At 39.4% G+C, this 21,514-nt stretch overlaps 2 protein-coding genes across 5 annotated transcripts in view; one reads left to right on the top strand and one right to left on the bottom strand.

The window, feature by feature from the left end:
• Window positions 1–6,675, top strand: part of IBTK (inhibitor of Bruton tyrosine kinase) — a 57,580-nt gene extending 50,905 nt beyond the window's left edge. For 3 of the 4 annotated variants that reach the window (XM_048934859.1, XM_048934861.1, XM_048934862.1), the window contains 2 exons: window positions 13–145; window positions 2,698–6,675. In XM_048934859.1, coding sequence (XP_048790816.1) covers window positions 13–145; window positions 2,698–2,823 — 259 coding nt within the window. In that variant the 3' untranslated portion in view covers window positions 2,824–6,675. The remainder of the gene's footprint in view (window positions 1–12; window positions 146–2,697) is intronic. The other variant, XM_048934858.1, reaches the window with a different exon arrangement.
• BCKDHB (branched chain keto acid dehydrogenase E1 subunit beta) overlaps window positions 1–21,514 on the bottom strand; it is a 1,150,961-nt gene that overhangs the window by 326,015 nt on the left and 803,432 nt on the right. The gene's annotated exons all lie outside the window — the stretch shown is intronic.

The raw sequence follows: 21,514 nt of genomic DNA, 5'->3' as shown, positions 1-21,514 counted from the left end.
GCTTTTTTGCAGTCCTTGGTTGGCAACACCACCAACTAACTCTCCTGTCATGGCACCTGTCATGTTTGCATCTATTGTAGAGGAAGAGCGCCAGCAAGAAGCTGCTCTTATTAGGAGCAGAGAAAAACCCTTGGCTTTGATCCAGGTAAAGTGCTAAGTTTCTGCAGCTGGGTATTATCACCAGGAGTTTCCACTGGCTGTTTTAGAGATCAGTTTTTAGTATTAATTATGCATCATTATACTTAGCATCACTTGTAAAATGGAGTTAAATATCATTTAATAATAACATCTTCTTGCAGTTTGATAAGGTAGATCTATGTTAGATTGACTATTGAATCCATGGCTGATAGATTTTCAGAATCACAAAATAGTTGAGGTCGGAGTCTGTAAATAGTCTAGACTAATGGAGGCCTTTTTGGAAAGCCTGTTTCAGTGTCCAACCACCCACAGTGAAAAAAAGATTTTTATGTTGAAATGAAATTTTCTGTATTTCAGTCTCTGTTCATTGCCTCTTGTTCTGTTGCTGGACATCACTGAGACATCTAGCTTCTTTTACTTTCTCTGATCAGCTGTTCATACATATCGATAAGATATCCCTGAATCTTTTCCTTGCTAAGCAGCTGCAGCTCTCTTAGCTTCTCCTTGCACATCAGAGACTCCAGGCATTTAATTGTTTTTGTGTCTTTTCACTGGACCCTCTCTCTTGTATTACTGTGGAGTCATAACTGGGCCCAAAACTCTAGATGTTTCTCGCCAGTAGAGGGGAAGAATCATCTCTCTCAATCTTCTGACAGTGCTGTCCCTGATAGAAGGACTCTTTGATGCAAGAGCACATTGGTGACTTAGAGTCAACTTGCCTACCAGGACCCCAAGTCCTTTTCTGCCAAGCTACTTTCCATACACTTGGCTGGTGTATGTTCTTGTGCTTCACTCTTCTTATAAGCAGGACTTTACATTTTCCTTTCGTGAACTTGATGGGATTCCTCTCAGCTAATGCCCCAGGCATGCTGAATACCTTCAGAATGGCAGCACAACTCACTAGTGTGCCAACCACTCCCCCTGATTTTGTCATCTACAACCTTGCTGAGGGCGTGTTATGTCATATTACACAGGTCATTAATGTAGATGCTAAGCAGTACTGACCCTTGTCTTGATCTTGGTATTAATACTAGCAGCTGTGCACTAACATGTTCTTTGGGACATAGTTCATAATTGTCTAAGACTACCAATTCAGGTAGTTTTCAGTCCATTTTACTTAAATTCATCAAGTCCATGCTTCAATTTGTCTGTGAGGATTTGGGAGACAGTGTGAAAGGCTTGAAGAAGTAAACAATGTCCACCACTTTCTCTTCGTCCACCAAGCCACCCTTCTATGATGAGCATGCTGTTGGGTTCATTAGACATGATTTCCCCCTTGTAATGTGTACGCTACCAGATAGCCTTCCTGTCCTGCATGCGTTTAGAAATAATCTCCAGGAGGATTTGTTTTATCATGTCTCCAGGGATAAAGGTGAAGGTGACTGGCAATTAGTTCCCAGATGCTTCTTCTTGGTCCTCTTGAAGATGACATTTTTGCTTCCTTCTAGTCCTCAGGAGTCTCCTTCTACCACCATGATCTTTCAAAGTATTTTTTACAGTGGCCTTGACTGGCCGGCTGCCATAACAATCTTTAAAAGTATGAGTTAATTCCGTCAGTGTCATAGGTATATGTATGTCTGGTTTATTAAAATATTTCTTAACTTTGTTATCCTCTGCTGAGGGTAGATCTTTTTTTTTTTCTCCCCAGACTTTCCCTCTGGTCTCAGGGGCCAGGGATTACTGAAAGCTGGTCTTACTACTGCAGATGAAAATGAAGAAGACTAATTGTTCCTCAACCTTGTCCATCTCCTTTCTCTTTCAGCTATGAGCTTACGTTTTCTCTAGTATTCTTTTTGCAACTTTTTTACTGCCTTTCATGTCACTTGCAGGATTCAACTCTGGCTGGGCTCTGACTTTACTAATTCTGTTCCTGCATGCTTAGACAATGGTTGTATTTTTCTTCTGGGTCATCTGTCTTGGCTTCCACCTTATACGCACTTCCTTCTTGTGTTAGAGTTTTGTAAGGAGCTTTTTGTTATCCATGCAGGCCTCCTGCCATATGTGTTAGACTTCCTGGTCACTGGACTGTTACTAAGCTTGGAAGCACTGATCTTAAAATCAAGCAGGTCTTCAGGACCCCTTTTCTTTCAAGGACCACGTTCTCTGAGATTTCCAAGCAGATCCCTGAACAAATCATAATCTGTTCTTCTGAAGGTCTGGGGTTATGATTCTGATATGTCTTGTTCCCCTCTCATGAGATGGTGCAAGATCTCAAGGTCAGAGTGGCCAAAGCTGCCCTTGACCTTATCATCCTTGACATCTGACAGTGTCTCCCTTTGTCAGTTTCTTGATCATCTGTGTGAGGAAGTCACCAGAGCAAAACTTCTGGAGCACTTGAGCCCTTCTGTGTTGCCCTTCCAGCAGATATCAGGGTCTCTGATGAGGGCCAGAGTCTGCAAGCATGAAGCTTCTTTCAGTGGTTTGAAGGAGACCTCAGGTACTACTACTTGCTGATGAGGTCTATAGCAGGCGTACTCAGGGCCACCACAGCCTGTTCATAACTATTAGTGGCGTATATGCCAATCTAATACTGAAATACATGTTCTTTTTTTGTTCCAGATTGAGGAGTGTGCTATTCAAGATTTGTTAATCCACTATGAAGCTTTTGACAACCCTGAAGAATTTGTGACTGTTGAAAGGGCTCCACAGGGACCTATGGCCACACCTATGTGGAACAAGCACTAATTCGTACTGTTAACAGCACATATTATACATGCACTTCTGAAATCCTCATTACAATCAGAATGAGACTGGTAAAACATAAATCATGTAACTTTTAACATCAGCATTAAAAATTGCACATAATCAGTAGGTATTTGGTAGAGATAATGGAAGTAATTTGTTCACTGTGTCTTTCACCCACAACATGTTTTGTATGTATGGTTTGAGAGAATTTCTTCAACAAGTCCTGTTTAATTAGTAGTGTCACATGAAGCTGTAGATTGGAAATGCGTTTGCTAATTTAAATAGTGAAGGTATTTTGTTGAACTTACAGGTGGCTGAAAAGCGAGTGCTTATTTTGTGATTTAATGTGGAATTGATTGTGCAGAATTATACATCTTTAAAGTTTATTTGGGGGGTTACGTTCTTCAGAGCTTTCTGGCAAATTGGGAGTATAGCAAAAAGTTCGTGCTTGAACTTGATGTAAAAGTACAGTTTGATAATGCAGTTTTCCTTAACTAGTGTAAGTATGTGCTGGTTTTCTGACTGCTGTGACCAGTACGTCTTACTGTCATGCTCCACAATGAACCTCTGTGCTGTACCTAAGTGCCCAACCATTGCCTGCTATCAGTTTGGTTATGCATGTTCTTTTCACTGTTGTGAGACTGGCCTTTGAGCAGTCAGTTCCATTGTGAAGTGAAGTACACAGTTGAATACAACATGGTGGCACTTAATTAGCTCATCTGTAGTCTTATTCTGGTAAATATGGTACAGTTTTAGAATCACTGTGTTTAAGGTACGATTCACTTGAAGTGGTGAGGAAATGCAAGATCTGTACATTCGTTGTTAAAGCTAGAGCTACAAGGATGAATGCTTGATTTTGTGGAATTTGTAAATGCCTAACCTTGCAAAGATCATAGGTGGCTTTCAGTATTGTGTTTTCTGAAGTTCTCTGTGCCTGGTTTAAAAAATTTGTATATGTATGTAAAAGAAAAGAAAAAAGGATAGCCTTATCTACAATATTCTGTTTAGTTTGTCTGTTTGCATAGGTGTGTTTGAACTTCTACTTTTTCAATAGTGTCAATACTCACAAACTCTGGAAAACTGGAATTGAGAGAGCTGCAGATGATGAATGTAGAGAATTGATCACTGTGTGATAAGAGTTGAGTCTTGGAAAAACGCTGTGTAGATATGTCTAATGGTTTCAGGTTAAGCTACACCAAAAAATCCTCCACAAAAGTTGTAAACAAATGCAATAAACCATAAAACCTTGATTTACCCAAAGTTAGTATACTTTTACATACTGTTTATATACAATGAATACTTTAGGTAAGTATAGAGTAATACGAAAGTACTTGTGCTATGTATGAAAAAACTGTAGCCATTTTGGAGCTACACAGAAAAAAGATGATGTGGATTTTAATTATATTTTAAATTCTACTGGTGATTCTTTCAATATACTGATAATTTCATTAAGTGAAACTATCTTTGGAGAAGGCTCCAAGGAGACCTCATTGTGGCCTTCCAGTATTTGAAAGGAATGTATAAACAGGAGGAGGAATGACTGTTTACGAAGATGGATAGTGATAGGACAAGGGGGAGTGGTTTTAAACTGAGACAGGGGAGGTTTAGGTTAGATATTAGGAGGCAGTTTTTCACACAGAGGGTGGTGATGCACTGGAACAGGTTGCCCAAGGAGGTTGTGGATGCCCCATCCCTGGAGGCATTCAAGGCCAGGCTGGATGTGGCTCTGGGCAGCCTGGTTTGCTGGTTGGCGACCCTGCACATAGCAGGGGGTTTGAAACTTGATCATCATTGTGGTCCTTTTCAACCCAGGCCGTTCTATGATTCTGCAAAGAGCTTTGCACGATTCAATGCGCAGGGCCTTAGTCTGCTGCATCAATCCTTTGAGATTGAAAGAAAGCTTATGTATTTTGATAAACAGCTATAAAAGCACTAGGCTTTTCCAAGCCTGAACCCCATTTGTTAAATCACTTGGATGTTGCTTATATGCACTTCAATTCTTTTATTCAAAATCGTTTAGGATATGTTGTTTTAAATGTCATTCTTAAGTTGTTATCAGAGAATTCCTGTTCCCACATGCTGATGAGCTTGACTGCTTTTAAAGTCTGGGTTTATTGCAGTAGTTTGTTTATTCTTTGTCACTGATTCTAGGCTGAGTAAGCTTAGTTTCTATTTTTATTTCATCAAAACTTTGAATTGAAGAGTCTAAAATGCCTGGAATGTAGTTAAATCTGTCAAAGTTCTAGAAACAGAAACGGGATTTTCTAACTCGCTGTATGTGCTTTTGCATACATGACAGCCCAAACAAAAATGCAGAACAAGGCAGTTGTTTCAACAGATGTAAATATCTTTTCGATGGAAGTGGTAGGACTTGAAATTTTCTTCAGTTACATACTTTGCTTTGATCTAAAACAGTATCGCTTCCTGAGATTAATGTCATGTCAGTCTTAACTGCGTCATCATTGAGACTGAAATAAACCTCTGAAGATTACCTAGTCCAACCTGTCCAGCCCAAACCGGCTCAACTGAGAAGTCTGTCTCTATTTTCTTCCCCTTTGCCCGTTTGACTATTTGTACACTTTATTAACCCTGAACCTTCTCTTCTCCTGACTGACCAATCCCCACTCTTTTAGTCTTTCCTCATACTGAAATATATTTCAAAATCAAAACTTCACAACAGATTTTTTGCACATAAGCACTTTTTCTTTTCTCTTCCATTATTGATCTCTTAAACATCAGATACTTTTGAAAGAATTGAAAGATAAATAAAACGTCAAAATTTATTTACAAAGGCTTCAGCGAAGTTTTGTGCTACAGGGAAGTAATGCTATGCCTTCAAAGTTCTGAAGTTTAAATGGCTGTTCTTTCTCCCTCATTTTAAATAGTTGGAATAGAGAAACTTCATGTTCTCTCAACAGTGCTCAGCTGAAAAATTTCACTGTCTATTCCAGTATTAGAGTAGCGTTCTTCAGCTGCTTAACAATATGAACTTTGTTGCTGAAAGAGATGCTTATTCTGATGTACACGATTTAAGTCAGAACAGTTACTGGATTATTAGATCATCTTCAGAATACGAAGGTAAAAGATTGATTTTAAAATGAAGCAACGTTGCCTCTAAGCATTTAACTTTTATGATAACATCAGAGAATGAGCAAGGTTGACGTGCTAGCATTACAACGACCTTTGCGGTAACAGGAAACTGGTTTACAAAGGTATCAAATGGTCTCAGATAGGATACCATGCATTGTAATCCACCACAACTCTGTAGAACTCCATTAAAGAGCCTGTTAATTGAATTATTTCATCTACAAAGCACAGTGCCCTTCACCTTGGTGACATGTGGATGAGGTACCAAAAGGTGAGTGTCCCTTGTTGAGGTTATAGCTGTGACAAACCTCAAAAATGCTCAGAGGGGAGGAACCCAGCAGAGCTTGCTTGAATACAGAAATCTTTGTGACCACTGACTAGTGCTATGAAACCTGAAACTTCATTGAGATTAGTCATATGTCTGCTAATTTCTAAACCCAGTGAGAGCAATATAGTAAGTATTTCTATGAATGTTCTTGGAGGAACGTTATGGGCAGGATCTGAAGATACATTCAAGATTTAAACTCAAACTTGAAACTTTGTTTTGTTTCTTTTTTTCTTACTCATTACCTGCTTTCTAGGTTAACCTAGCCTGGAATACTTACACTCCTGGTTTTATTCTAGGAATGTTATTTTACGTATTTAACTTTGGAAGTACTTAACTGTAGAAAACCAACAAATTTGCATGACTGTAATATTATGTTCTGTATGAAAATGTTTTTAGTAACAATACAGCAAAGCAGTTCCCTGAGTTCAGGGAGTGCCTCAGATGGCTTGTGTGAGATTTTTCTTATGTAGGAGATAAGCATCAGACAGGCTAACTAAAAAAGTTCTTGCTTTCCATGCAATGGTTTTCTGCACTGTACTGTATTCTAAGACACACACACACACACACACACACACACACACACACACACACACAAAAAAAAAAAAAAAAAAAAAAAAACACCCCAACCAGCTCCTGGATACCTTCAGGGACTTGTGTTGCCCTACTGTTTCAGCTCCAGGAGCTTCAAAGACCTTGTTTTGGGTTAGGTGTGAAAAAGCCAGAATCTCATGGAGATTAAGCCATTTCTCAGGTTCACTTCTTCATTCTTCCAGTAAAAACTCCTGATTTTTCTTCCCATCCCCCTCTAAAGCACATACTGAATGCTATTTTGTTAACATTGCTTGTCTTTTATTTTTTCATTCTTGTCAGTTTAAAAAAATGAGGAAAGAATTGGAGCAAAATTTTGTGAGGACTTCAGATAAGGGTTAACTGGAGCTAAAACTTTTGACAGATCGAGCGTGGTCATTTGGTCACCTTTCAAAAATATACCTAACTTTATTAAGATGTTGCTTAAAAGGTGTTTTGTTTCCTCTTAATTTGTGTGACAGAAATGCAGACATCTCTGTTTTATTATAAAGTACAAATATCCCTGACCAGGCCCCAGGGAGGCAGCACACCTCCCTAAGGGTAGGGGCAGGCTGATATATTGGGCCGTGAGTTGTTCTTAGAAGGGAGTCATGTACGTAGATTTCAGCTGGAAGCTGAAATTAGGGCTTGGAGGAGGTTCTTGTTGGCTGAGCTCCTGTTACAGTCAATGAAGATTGAACAGTGGAGCTAAAGGGGTATGAAGGTCCTGGAGCAGGCTCCTGAGAAGTCAGTTGAATTCTGTCCAGGCTGTGGTGCTGCCTTGGCTGAATCTCCACAGCTCTGGTCAGAGCTCAGACTCTTCGTATCATAGAATTGTTGAGTTGGAAGGGACCTTTAAAGGTCATTTAGTCCAACTTCCCCAGGGATTACAGCTAAACCAGGTTGTTCAGAGCCCTGACCACCCTGACTTTGGATGTCTTCAGAGACAGGGCAGCTACCACCTGTTGGGTCACCCTGTTCCAGTCCTTTTGTCCCCCAGCTTGCACTGATAAGAATTTGGTATGTGAAGGTGATTTGTCATTTGTGGCTTTTTGCTTTCATTTTTTTGTGTCTCATCCTTAAGAAAGTAGGATGAGAATTTCTTGGTTAATGTTTTCATGGTGACTCCATCAGATTGTCAAAAGTCTAAGCTTTGTCCCAGAGCATCTACTTCAGGCAGCTTTGTTAGGAGGACACCAGGGTACCAGGACACCCAGGTCCTTCTCTGCAGTGCTCCTTTCCAACAGGTCAGTCCCTGACCTGCACTGATGTTTGTGGTTATTCTTCCCTAGGGTTAGGACTCTACATTTGCCCTTACTGAACTTCATACTCTCCACCCAACTTTCCATGCTTGTTTAATTTTGTTTGCATAAGTTATATTACATGTATCAAAACCAGATAAGCAAGCAAGCAAAAAGAGTTTGCTTCAGCAAGTGCGCTGAGTTTTCTCTGCAATAGTAACATACAAGCAACTGGAATGCCAACAGTCAGCTACCTTAAGAGAAAAAATAATGTTTTTTTCATTCTCAAATAATAAAGTAGGCAAGAAAAATTGACCCCAAAAGCTTATTTTATGTTTTTCTCTACCTCCTGCTGTTTTTGTTTTTGTTTTTTTTCCTCCTATTCCTCAAGAGTTTATTCTAGGAAGACAGAGAATGCAACAATCCAAATGCAATGGATTCCCAACTAATTTATATCAATGGTAAATCATTTAAATCTACTCAGACTCAAGTGGCTTTAAAGAAATTGAGTCTTAATCTAATTGTTTCACCATCCTGTAATTCTGCAGGAGTATGTCAGTAAACCCTTCCTGCAAGGAAGGAGCTGCCTATTTCACAGGTTATGCTCTTGCAGGTGGGATAATGCCAGGCACCCCTTGTTTCAAGCACAGGAGCTACATCTGCTCCGTGAGTCTGTCCATAATCTCCATACACTGAGTGAAGAGGTTATGAGAACCACGCTGCAAATAGCAGTAACATGCTCCAGCTTAGCTCTCTCTGGGCATAATGATTCATCAGCTATTACTGCCTTGCAGGGTGACCGAGCTTTTGAGATTATTTTCTGTCTGAATGTTCTGATGCAGACCCTAACTACTGCTTAATGTCACTGATGGCGGCACAGCACTTGAGTATGAGAGCTACACTCATGCCATCTAGTGTCACAATGCTCGGAACAACAGGTAATCTAGCAAAAAAGAAAATGCAAAGACTGCACTAACTACAAAAGTGTGTTGTGTTTTGCTTGTACAAATTCGCAGATCTGTTTAGCCTGCAGTGAGATGCTGTCTTTATTGCAAAGGAAGGGAAAATATACAGAATCCCAGTCCTTTTCCTCATGTGTATATTTTAAGATGTTTGCAAGACACACTGCCCACATACAAGCATGCTCTGAAGATAAAAATTAAGCCATCAAGCTGTGAACACAGTGGGGCTTCCAGGATCCCATCTTTGTAAATGCATTGTACAAGTGGCTGACAGCATCAGGACTGAAGGAGAATGTGTATGTATGCATGTGTGCATAAATATAACTCTTTGATTTGTTTACACTTGTAGGATTTAATTATATTGTGCCACTTCAGCAAACGGAGTTGGGGTGTTATCTGTCATCTCCATCTTTATGTACTGTGCAATCTCTTTATTTGATAGCATGGACGCTATAATAGTGCACTTTCTTTAATATATATAAATTGGTAGTGAACCTTTTCATCTGAACATTATCTCCATACTCTGCAAATATTAATGAGTAAGCCTCACTGTATCTGTGAGGTACAGGAACAGGGAGCTGTTACTCACCGTTGAGGAGGAGGTCATCAATGTGTGAGTTACAAACTGGTGACTCAGGTTCAGCACTAAATGTCATGCCGTGTCCCGTGGGAAAATCTGGGAGTCTCTTCTTCCAGCTGTCTATCCTAGTCACACACACAGCTTGTAGCTTTTCTGAGCTCAGCAGTACACTGCTATTTCCTGCCCTGAGGGATCTGTGTGCTCTCCACAAGGTGGTTGAGCTGCATCTCCCTTTTAGTTTCATTCTATGTTCACAGGCAATTACTAGTCCTGTAAAGTAATATTTCCATCAAATAAGTGCTTGGTGTGCCATTGGCAACCTGATGGATGTTCCAGGAAGTTTTAGTGTGATGTTTGCACCTTAAGCAGGGTGGCTTAACCAAATGCAGTGGCAATAGTTTTCTTGGAGGTAGGCCCAACAACGTGAGGCACATGCCCGCAGCTTGGAGGAGTGACGGTGGCCTCCGAGATGGCTAAGGGAGAGGTGAAAGCTGTGGGCAGTTTCTTGGTGACTGTGTGGAAGTATCTAGTACAGAAATGTCTTCCAATTCTCCCAGCATCTGGAAAATCTTCAGGTCTGACTTGAGTTCCCTGGGTTTTGCAGCAATCAATCAAAATGATCCCAAAAATAAAGCTTGGCCTAGGAGTGGGGCAGTGTCAGAGAGAAAAAAAAAATGGCAAACTGATGCAAGTGAAAAATCAGAAGTTTAATTTATTTAAAAAGATAATAATAGTATTTTGCTATATTTTGAGGTGTGTGATGTCACATCCATGCAATGTTTCAGAAGAGCTATGAGGGCTGGGCAGTGGTACAAATGGACAGAGGTGGGAACTGTATTGCTAGGGCTCTCTTCTTGCTGATGACAACAGAAAGGAAGTTCTGGCTGAGTTTCTGAAAACTCAATGGGAATTGCAAGCTGTAATAGTTTAAGCTGTCCCACATTCATTGTCATCCCTCACATTGCAATCTCTGCATTCCTAGAAGCGTAATTTCGAGGATTTATTTGGTCCTTCCTCTTCCTTTGCAATTCCATAACGAGCAGCAATAACTAAAAGCACGATATTGATCAATCATCACAGATTTTTTTTCCTCTGAAGCTTTAAGTAACACTTCGCAGTGCAAACTTTATTCTGTGAGGATTGCTAGGTATGTTAAAAGTGTGCCAACTGCTGAAAAGGTTGCAAGGATTTCACTATAAGTGGCAAAGACAAAACATGTTTGTGATTTTATTGTTATATACTTACTTTCTCTACCTGAAGAGTGGACATAAACAGCACCCAGAAATTCCTAATGTTTCAGTGTGGAAGTCTTACCTGCATACCGTCATTAAACTGCACCTTTTACGTTGTTCAGAAACTGAAATTACAACTTTAGTTTGAGTCATGTCCAAGTGCTTGCAGTTCTGAAGCTGGATTTAATCTCTCTTGGGGTTGTGCCTTCAGTAGCAAAAACCTGCTGTGTCACAGGCTCTGTGAACTACCTTTCAAAGGTGCCTTTCCGCCTGTCACTCCAGAGCTGATAGCCTTGGTAAAGTGTCTGCAGTGTTGAGTATTTCGAATTAGCTCTGTCAGTTTGTGACTGTTAATGTTCTTCTGAAAGCTCTGATGCTTTCTATCTGAAATACAGGAGGTGCTTGCTGATTCCTACCGGACTGAGGCAGGGAAATCAAAAGGCATACTGGTCTATTGAGAGACTCCTACCCTGGGTGCAATGGAATCTGCGTCCGTACTGTGTTCCTCTATCTCAGTTGCATTATTTTTGTGCACAAGCATATGCAGTAGTGTGCACACACAAATCTACAATAAAATCTGTAGTTGAAATCTCTGCCTGCTGTAAGCTGAGCAACAACTGGAGATGCTATTGGTGTGTAATGAGCATCCTTAGAGCCGCTACAGGTACCTTGCTTTATTTATGACACACTGATAGCTGCTAGTTGTCCTTCTCACTGTAAATGAAATTACAGATGAGAAATGATAGAGAGGCACATCTTCTCTGGCTAAGAATTGAGTGCTGCCTAGAAAGAGTCTCCTTCCACTTCAAATGAAGAAAGGATTTGACTACCTTAAGTAGGAGCACAGTTGAGTTATGCTTTGCTTTATTATTTGTATTCATATTTTCAAGGTTGAAAGGTGGTGAATGGATGTGGCTGGATGTGGCTCTGGGCAGCCTGTGGTTGGTAACCCTGCCTGTAGCAGTGGGAGGGGTTGAAACTAGATGATCTTTGAGGTCCTTTTCAACCCAGGCTATTCTGTGATGGAAAGAGGTATAAACCATTGGTGATGCCACTATTTTATCAGTTGTCAGTTCTGACATCTGGAGCAGAAAGGAACTATTCCATGTTTCTCATTCTGCAAATGTTACTGTTAGCCTATAGCAGCTAGAGTGGATGCAGCGGGTAGCAGGAGGGATTGCAAACTCATTGCAGCTTAAAGATTTATCAAGGATTTATTGAGAGCTAATTAACTGAAGCTCATTCTGGAATGAATGAATAGGTAATTAATATTTCTTTAACTCATTAAAAGTGCTATCAGCTCTAAGTCAGGGTTGGATGTCTTTGAAGCAGCCTGCTGACATCCAGGAGACGGTAGAATTGGCTTTTTAACTCCTACTTTTGTCTAGATATTTGTAATTTTCAGTAATACTTCTTTAGATTCTCTTGCTGGCAGTGTAACTGTAACTAACTTCAGTTGCTGAAATTCCAGCTTTTCAGGAATAGACTTCTTTCTCACAGTGGCTCTTTTTACAATACTTCTGTTCTCAGTGATGCACTCTACCTTTTACGTAGTGCTTTCAAGTTGGCTCAGTTTGTCTCCATGTTTTGTGTCTTTATGAGGACAGACAATGCTTCCTTCCACCGCTGGGTCAGCCTGTCACAAGTATAAATGTGAATGCGTGGATATGTCTATTTTATTTTCCAGTTTCCTTCTGGTGCCAGCCTAAAACTTTCATTTAAGTGGAATGGCTGGCACTTTCTGTTTAGAGTTTAACATTCTTGTTCAGTTGACACATTTTCACACAGCCTGGACACTCAATTTCACCAATTAGCTGCCCCTCAGTTCCCCTAGTGAAGTACCTTTTTTTTTGTTTGTTTGTTTGTTTTTTTAATATATTTTTTAAAAAAATAGCTGTAAAAGCAGGCATTTCTCCTCATATGTTCTTTTCAAGTATTTCTGGATCATCTGTTGGTGATGAAGCTGGAGGTGCAAGCCAGCAGCTCACTGCCTTTTGCTGGAGTGGTACACCTGCTCTGCCTGCCTGACCTCATACTGAATGCTGATTGCCTTTTCATTCACTGCTTTATTTTTCAGGATGTGGTATCTGGCTTCAATTTCCTTACATACAATTTGCAAGGAGCTGAGTTAGTATCCTGTAGAAGCTTATTCCATTTGTTGTCTCAGGTGGTGAATCCTTGGAGGTCTTTGAGAACGTATTAGCCCAAAACCCCCATATGATTCTGCACTGATAGTGCTCAGGATGAGAACCTGCAGTATTTCTTCAGGGCGATGATCAACAAATATTTCACTTCTGAATTAGTGACTGACTCAACACCATCTTGATTTTACCGTATTGTTTTGTGCTAGTTAGTTCATATATGCAGTTTGTTTTACTTGGAAACTGTGACTTCTCCACTCTTTGTGAAATTTCAATCTTTTTACCTTATCCTGTGTCTGATAGTTGTTTATAATGAAGATCCCTGTACCATCTTTTAGAATTTTAATTTACACTACTACAAATTTCATTTTTCTCTCTTTGTCTTTTAATTTATTTGCTGCTGTCTTGCTTTTTTGGGGGGGGTGGCTGACATTTACTTTTTGTATTTCTGAAATATCTTGATGGGAAATCTCTATGTCACTGATGTGTGTTGGTTTTGTTTGTTTGTTTGTTTCCTGAAACACTTTACAGAATGACTATGTAAGACTTATTTCATTCAGGTTTCTACGCAACATCACTGGATTTCTCCTTGCATTTTCTTTGTCTTTTGTACATTTGGCACTGAGTGCCAGTTTATTTTTCATGCCTGTTTCGAATTTTTTTTTTTTTTTTTTTTCTTGCCTGCCACCTCTTCCTCCTTGTATTGTTTCTGCCTGTTTAATTTGTGACTTGTGTTTGCATATAGGCCTGTTTATCACGTTGGCTTGGGTCTACAGTGTTTGGAAGAGTTCACATAAACTTCTGCACTTTCATTTCAGCTACTGCATTTTCCATTTCTGTTACTAAGGCCATCTGTTTATCTCCAAAAATTAGGACATTACATGAGTCAGCCATTTTGTGTGGCTTGATGAAATATTACAGTGTGATTTCTTCAACTTCTTGATTAAATGTTCAAAAACATCTTTTATACATGGGGTGTTTCTGTGGATTTAAAGGGCTTTTGGAGAATTCCCAAGATTCCACTCCCTTGGCTCCCTGCTACTTCATGGTTGATTTAAATACTGCTGTTACACAGCAGCATGTTTAAGATGTTTCTCCTCCTTCCACTGCTTACCTCCCTCTCCCTTTATCTCCTCTTCTGGCAATTTCACAGTGTCTACATTAGCTGTAGAAAACTCACTTATTAAACATTTCCTCTGTAAAGTTCATCTGCTTGTAAACAACAATCTGATCTGTTACCAGGTTCTCATTGATTATGTTTTATTTACATCTGCTTTGTAACATTCATGATGCCTGATTTCACGTCTGTCTTTGGGACTTCTATAATGTTGCATCTAATGTGTTTCTAGCTTGCAGTCATTGTGAAGCCAGCATCACCCTTCAGTTCTCTTGTAGCATCTTTATGCTCTCAATGCAAGCAGTTGTTTTTTTCTTTCTTTTCTTTTTTTTTTTTTTTCTCCTCATATTAAGTGTTTGTTTTTACACCATTTGGAAAGTGGATTAAAGTTTACTATCTATCCTGTACTTCTGCAGAGGTCTGTAAAAATGCAGTTGCACTCATCCTAGGAAGCAATTTGCTTTTCTAATGGTATTGTGCTAATGATTATCCAGGATATTGGACAGGCACAGCCATTTCAGAAGTACACCCACCTGGCATCCCTTTTCCTGATACTCTTATCTCACATACACGTTTTCAGCAACTAGTGGTTTAAATAACTTAATTAAGTATATCTGAAATCAAATTAAGAGATGTAAATGGCATTTGAGTGAGATAATGTGAATCAATAGAGAAATCCTGCAAGCCTAGGGAAATAATCTATCAGCTACCTCTAGTAGCAAACCATCAATAGAATGTCTGATTCCTGCATCTTGACTCTTGAGTGAACCGACATAATTTTGGAGAAAGGAGATCCAGGTTTTTATGAGCTGATGGTAGGGAGCATATGTCAATATTGTTGTGGGAAGCACAACAGCATATTTCTGTCTTGGAAATGGTGTCTGGCCATGCTTTGTGCAGAAAGGAGTAGTTCAGGAGGAGGTCTGTGCTGGATTATATTTTCCTGTGAGCCTGACTGCAAGACTGCGGTACAGGGAGGGGCTTTCTCACATACTGTGGAATACAGGAGGTCAGAGATGCTGCTGTGAGTGGTGGCACGTAGTTCTGGTCCAATAAGAAATTGAGCACAGAAAATTGCAGTGAGGGAATGAAAGGAGCACAAGTGAAGTTTTATTTGCTGCCAGCAAGGCTCACGTTTAAGTTCTGTTTGTGATTTAGACGAAGGTTGGAGTTGGATCCCATTATTCTTTTGTCCATGTTTTATTAATTATTCTCTATCTGTTCAGTGTATTTGCATGTGAAATAGAGGCATAGAATATACATGGTTGGATGAGACCCACAGAGATCACCAAGTCTGGCTTTGGATCCAAACTGCTCCAGCCAAATGCAAGCCCTTTGTCTGACAGTGGTGTCCAATTGCTTCTTGAACTCTGGCAGCTCAAAGCTGTGCCCACTGCCCTGGGCAGCCTGTTCCATGCCCATTACCCTCTGGTGCAGAACTTGTCCCTAACCCCAGCTGCCCCTCCCCTGACAGCTCCATGCCATTCCCTTGGGCCTTGTTACTGTCACAGATTGCAGAGCTCAGTGCTGCCCATCCACTCCTTGTGAGGAGCTGTAGTCACCATGAAGCCTCCCCTCCTCTGCTCAGGGCTGAGCAAACCCAGGGACCTCAGCTGCTCCTCTTACACTTCATCCTCAGACTCTTCAACATTTCTGTAGCCCTCATTTGGACATTGTATAATAGTTTTATGTGCTTTTTGTACTGTGATGTCCAGATCTGCACACCAGTGCTTGAAATAAGGCTGCACAGAACAGATCAGGACAGACCCTCCCCTCCCCTGGTGCACCCGGGCAAGGTTGTCACTTTGGGCTGCCAGGGCACACTGCTGGCTCATGTTCAACTTGCAGTCACCTGAACCCCAAATCCCTTTCAGAGGGGCTTCTCTCTCAGCCTCTCTTTGCTCAGGGACATGATTTAGCAGAGGGTTGTTAAGGTAGTATGATTAGGTTGTGGTTGGACTCGATGGTCTTTAAAGTCTTTTCCAACCTGAGCCTTTCTATGATAACTCGGTCTATACATATATACTTCCCCATCCCAGCTGCATCCCTCTCCCACTTTCCTTGAGACTGACAAAGAATCAAATTGACCTTACAACCTGGCAATATCAGTGATTCCTCCAATCTAAGACTTCATTTTATTTTGTCTTTCCTTTTTCGATCTGGATAAACAAAATGCTGTAACTAAAAGCTACAGATTGACAACAACCCAATGAATTAAGAAATAAAAAACTCAGCAAGTTTGAAAACTGCTACAATAACTTAATTAAATCTTGATATAAGTGCAGCTCTTTGTGACTTGCTGCTCACAGTCTATTTTCCAAAAGTCAGCTGAATATCTGTAAGTTTTGTGAAATACTCTGAAAAGTCTTATCTCCTTCACTAGTGAATTGACTTTGAATCTTATTTGCTTAGTTTTAGCTTCCATCATTTGTCTCAATATTGCTTTTTCTGCAAAATTTGGTTTTGTTTAGAATCCCAAAGAATAACTGAGTAACTTTCTAAACTAGATATGCTGGATTTCTTTAATTCTTCTCTGTGTGGCCATTTCCTCTTGTTTTAGTTATTTTAGCAGTTCGTTCAAAATACTGCAGGTTTTATTTTTAGTTATCTTTGAAATATGTATATTTGGGTACAGTAGATTGATGCAGCACCCCACTGGAAGTCATAGAACAAAGTGATTGGGGTGCAGTGTTTCCTTGCTCTTGATAGCTGACTAGTTGGCATGGACAGAATCTCAGTAACCCTTTAACCTGTTTGTATACTAATTCCTAGTGTGCAGCTTGTTATCACTGTTTCTTTCATTGACACTATTTTTCTTGAGTGAACTCTCCCAATGAAAGTATGGCTTCCATTCTTAATTCTGTATGTATGATTTTTCATGAACGTATGGCATCTTGCATTAGGTGCTTGCACAAGGAATGCCTGTTGCATTCAGAGAGCACACGGGGCCTTTGGAGCACCTCCTGCTATGCCTTTACAGTAAAATGATATCTATGAAAATTGTCTGGACTTGCTTTCCTGCACAGTTTCTCTGACTGAGATGGACAAGTTTGCTATCAAGAATCATTTCAGGTGTAGAAGATCTCACAACTGAAGAAAGATTGGAAATCTTAAAATAGTTTAACATCAAGAAAAGGATGGTGAAGGGTTTTCTAAGGCAACAGGAATATACTGAACTGTGGGAAAAGAAACACCTTTTGCTGATGTCCATGGTGAAAAAGGAAGAGAACTGGAGCATGAAGGACTGAGTTTAAATGGTAAGAAAACCACTGTAACAGCAACGATGAAGTCTTAGCATGACTTTGCTTGGCAGTTTTAATCACCAAAGTCTTTGGAAATGTGCTGGATTAAGGCAGGCATAGTAAAGTCCACTTAAAAGTGAGCTGGGTACAAGTCCAAATCGTTTATTCCATTTCTCATGCAAATATCCTCCTGCTTAGTGGTTTGCCTGAAATCATAACTAGCATCCTAAAAAGGAAGAAATTTCTGCCAGTGCAGATATATGTATGAAACAGGCACCTTTGTATAAAGGCAGCTATTAAGAGAAAAGCTTCTGCATTAAATGCCGTTATTACTGCAATGAACTTTCAGTGCTTATCTGTAGGAGCTTTAATAAAAGTTGATGTGCATGAATCATGCAGCTAAGCATTTAGACTCACCACTTATCAGGAACAATGAAAAATTTTTAAGGGCAGATCATTTTAGAGTAATTGATAACAACCCTAGAGATCTATCAAATCTCCATAAATCAATGCTTGAGGGGAAAACGATTAGAGAACTAATAGGCATCAAAGCATAAATCTAATGTGTCATGGTTGAGTAACAAGATTTGACTGGCCTACCAGTCAAATTTCTATTTTCCTATTTTTACCAATTTCTACTACTCTGAAATTGCTTTTCTTTAAGCATAATCGGGAATTAATTTGATTGTTTCAATTTCTTTCTTTATTATTTTTTTTTTTTATTTCTGCGAGTGCTTTTAATATGCAGCCATGCACTTGAAGTGCCATTCAAAGCAGCTGGAGTTTGGTGTTATCTCAATGAAAATAATGTACTAACACTACTATGCCTGTCTGAATTTATGTAAAACACTCACTTTAAAAGCCCATTATGTTCTTAAAAAACAGCCACTGTGATTTGGAAAATCTGGTGGGTGTAGAGAGAGTCAGGTGCTTTTATCTTGGAAATCTGATGCATGAGTATAGAACATAAGTACCTGGCTTTTAGTGGAAACGTACAAAAGCAGTATGAATGTGCAAGTGCGTATGGAAAAGTAAAGCAGTTTGACGCAAATGGTATAATGCATCTGCTCTGTTTTATGTAGTTAATAGTAGCTGTGCAATCTCTTTAGCCCTGACCTTCTCCATGTGCTGCTTACAGCTCCCTGTTACAGAAAATTAATTGCAGAATATTGATTGCTAGACACTTCCTTATCACCTTGCTGTCTATCAAATCATCTGCAGAAGCAGAAAATGAGCTATGCTATGAAAAGAGCTCTGAACTGCCAAAACTCTAAATTTGGATTTGTAACTGTATTTCAGAATAAACTTATCTCCCCCAAGAAAAACATAACGTATAATACTGTTTTGGTAAGAAAGCTTGTAGTCTTTCGAAGTTTAGACTTGCAGGATATAATAGATGACTTTCTGGTGACCTTCTCACAAAAGCAATGAAAAAGAAAACTTTTTTTTAAACACAGTGGTTTAGTCCCAATCAAGCTTTATTGTGATGTTTTTATTCTAGCTTCCTTTCTTGTGGTGATGGTTTCCTGAAGTTTTTGTTCTTCCTAGTGGTTAGCTCAGTCAGTGTCACTATAGCCTGCTTCACTTTCTCCTTTTAAATATCTTGAAGAAAATGGAAAAATAATCTAAACAAGGGAAATAAATGGATATATATGCATATTTTTTTTAGAAAAGTGAGAAGATATCTGAGCAGGTACTGGAGAAACACGTTTCATTTTGAGATTGCTCTGGTTAGAGTCTATGGCAAATGCCAGCCAGTGTGCAGCACCTGTATTTCTTGCCCTAGTCTTGGTTTTTACCATCAGTATACTATATTAGCCACACATTATGCAGTCAGCTTGTATTCGATCTCAGAGTGGATCAGAAAATAGTCATGATGCAGCAAAGAGGACATTTAGATCATTTACTGTACAGCTGCATGTTACCTTGATGCATGAACAAGGCAAGCTTTTGAGTAATAGGAGTAGCTTAACAACATGCACAGAACATAATAATTTTGATTAAAATGTGAAAAGAACTTCTCCACCTTGGACTGAAGAAAATTTCCTTTCTGCTTTCAGATACTTTGCCCTCTCATTCCGGGTATCCAGGTATCTCATTCTACTATGTTTGAACTTGCATCTTTTCATTAAGAGCATCTCCTGTGTCTGTACTTTTCATCCTTGCTCTTTTTTCCACCATTATGAAAGTAATATTTATATTTAGTATTTATTATATTTATTATTTATATTTTATCTATAATTATCTGTTTATAATTTTTATTGTTTATATTTATTAATTATAATATTTATTAACAGTTTCTTAATATTTATTTGCTGCCTGATTTATCCAGTCAAGATGTCTGTGAGAAGTAGTTACAAGACATAGTTCCTCTTTGTGTCAAATCATATCATTTGTACTCTTTACTCTTGTGAGGAGATTTGGTAGACGTGATTCATCAGGGCCTACCAAGTCTTGGCTGTGAACTTGAAGGTAAGCCACTGTATACACTGAGGGAGAATCTGGAGCTGGAGTATGAATGGATCCTGTGAAGAGTCTGAGTCCCTCTGTGCCAGCAGTACTGATGCATACCAACAAGACTGAGAAAGCAGAATTTTCTTTCAGAGACCCCAAGGTTGCTTCCAAGGTGTAATGTTTCAGCTGGGATTTTATCATGCCAGCAGGTGGATCATATCTGCCCCCTACCTTCCCAGTTCACAGTGCTGTGAGACCTTTTCTCTGCTAATCATGACTACACGAGATGTTTTTTAAGATGCCACTTGCTGACACATGGAAGTAATGTGAAAAACAAGAAGGCTAAGGATAATCACTTATGAAATGCCACAAGCAAAAATCCTTGCCATCACATACTTTATAAGGCAATTTAGCAAGTGGAAATTAGGAAGAGAGCCAAAAAGCTTTAAACCACTGGTACTAGTTTAATTCTTCCAGATGTTTTTCATAACTGTATAAGTCAGCAGAGGATAGATGTATATGGTCTAGTGGTCAAGATGTGAGTAAATGCTTGAGCCTTGTGCAGCAGTAAGACTCTGTATACTGGTGTTAATAACTACAGGAAGAAAGCTAGCATAATTTTGATCACTGTAGATGAACAGAATATGAATACATTTTACATCTATTTTTGTTTTAACCTGACTATGAACATCATCTCTGGAATCTCAACTCCTTGCAGGTTTTTGCAAAATTCTGCTGCATTCCTTCCTTCTTCTTCCTGCCTCATTTTTCCTCTGTTTCCTGTGCAATGTCTTTTCTCTTACAGTTTCCTGTCATGTTGTTGCATTACATGCTTCTTCCTTGTTTTTTTGTTTTTTTTTTTTTCCAGAAATTTGTTTTGGAGATAGAAAACATTGTGCATGTTTTGAAGGACCCTCATTTCTCCCTCTTTGTTGCTTTTCTGCTTGCTGCATCTCACATCTCTCACCTCGGTCTCTCAGCAGGAGTGCTGAAGATCCTTGTGTTCATTCAGTATAACCAAAATATAACCAAAACATTTTTTATGAAGTCTGAAGCAGTCATGTAGAGTAGGGATTAAAGTATTTTTTGTGGTATGTGCAGAGACTGATGGTAGTTGCTTTTGAAAACAGCCTCACTCTCTGTGTGGTGCCTGGAATTACTATTTCATAAAATGTGTACCTACTACAGAAGCATCAGGGCATAGAGTAGAAGCTCTAGAGTAGCAGCTGGAAGCTGTAGTGTGTCATAGCTATTTCCCTGTTCTCTGACTGGGGAATAGGTGGGGGTCTGCAGCCACTTACCTTGAAGAGCATATGAAGCAGTTTGAATGTCTGCTGGAGGAATGTTCCTTCTAAGCTTTTATTGCTGCATGGATTGATATCATCTTTTGATCGTGTTTGTTCATCCCCAACTGTGATCTCAAGCAAACATTCTCCATTGGCTGTATTTCTAAGAAACGTGGAGTGAACAGGGACAGTTCCAGAAGAGGAGTATAGGCATACCCCATGGAATGATGAACCTAGCACTTTCATCAGTAGCTCTGGGCATGAGTAGCCAAATTTGGATCTGGCAGTAAAACCAAACTTTTGGAGCTATTCTATTTCTATAAAGAAGGTAATATCCTGTCTGTCATTTGTATGATAGGAGTTTGCATTTCTGAAAAAGTGAAAATACTGAGTCATGCCTACCTACAATGTTTATTTTCATAAACTACATTTTTGTATTTAATAACCATAGGGT

This window comes from Lagopus muta, chromosome 2 (genome assembly GCF_023343835.1).
Source record: "Lagopus muta isolate bLagMut1 chromosome 2, bLagMut1 primary, whole genome shotgun sequence".
NCBI classification, from domain to species: domain Eukaryota; kingdom Metazoa; phylum Chordata; class Aves; order Galliformes; family Phasianidae; genus Lagopus; species Lagopus muta.
Note: the sequence above shows the minus strand (reverse complement) of the source record. Positions and strands in the feature narration are given on the sequence as shown.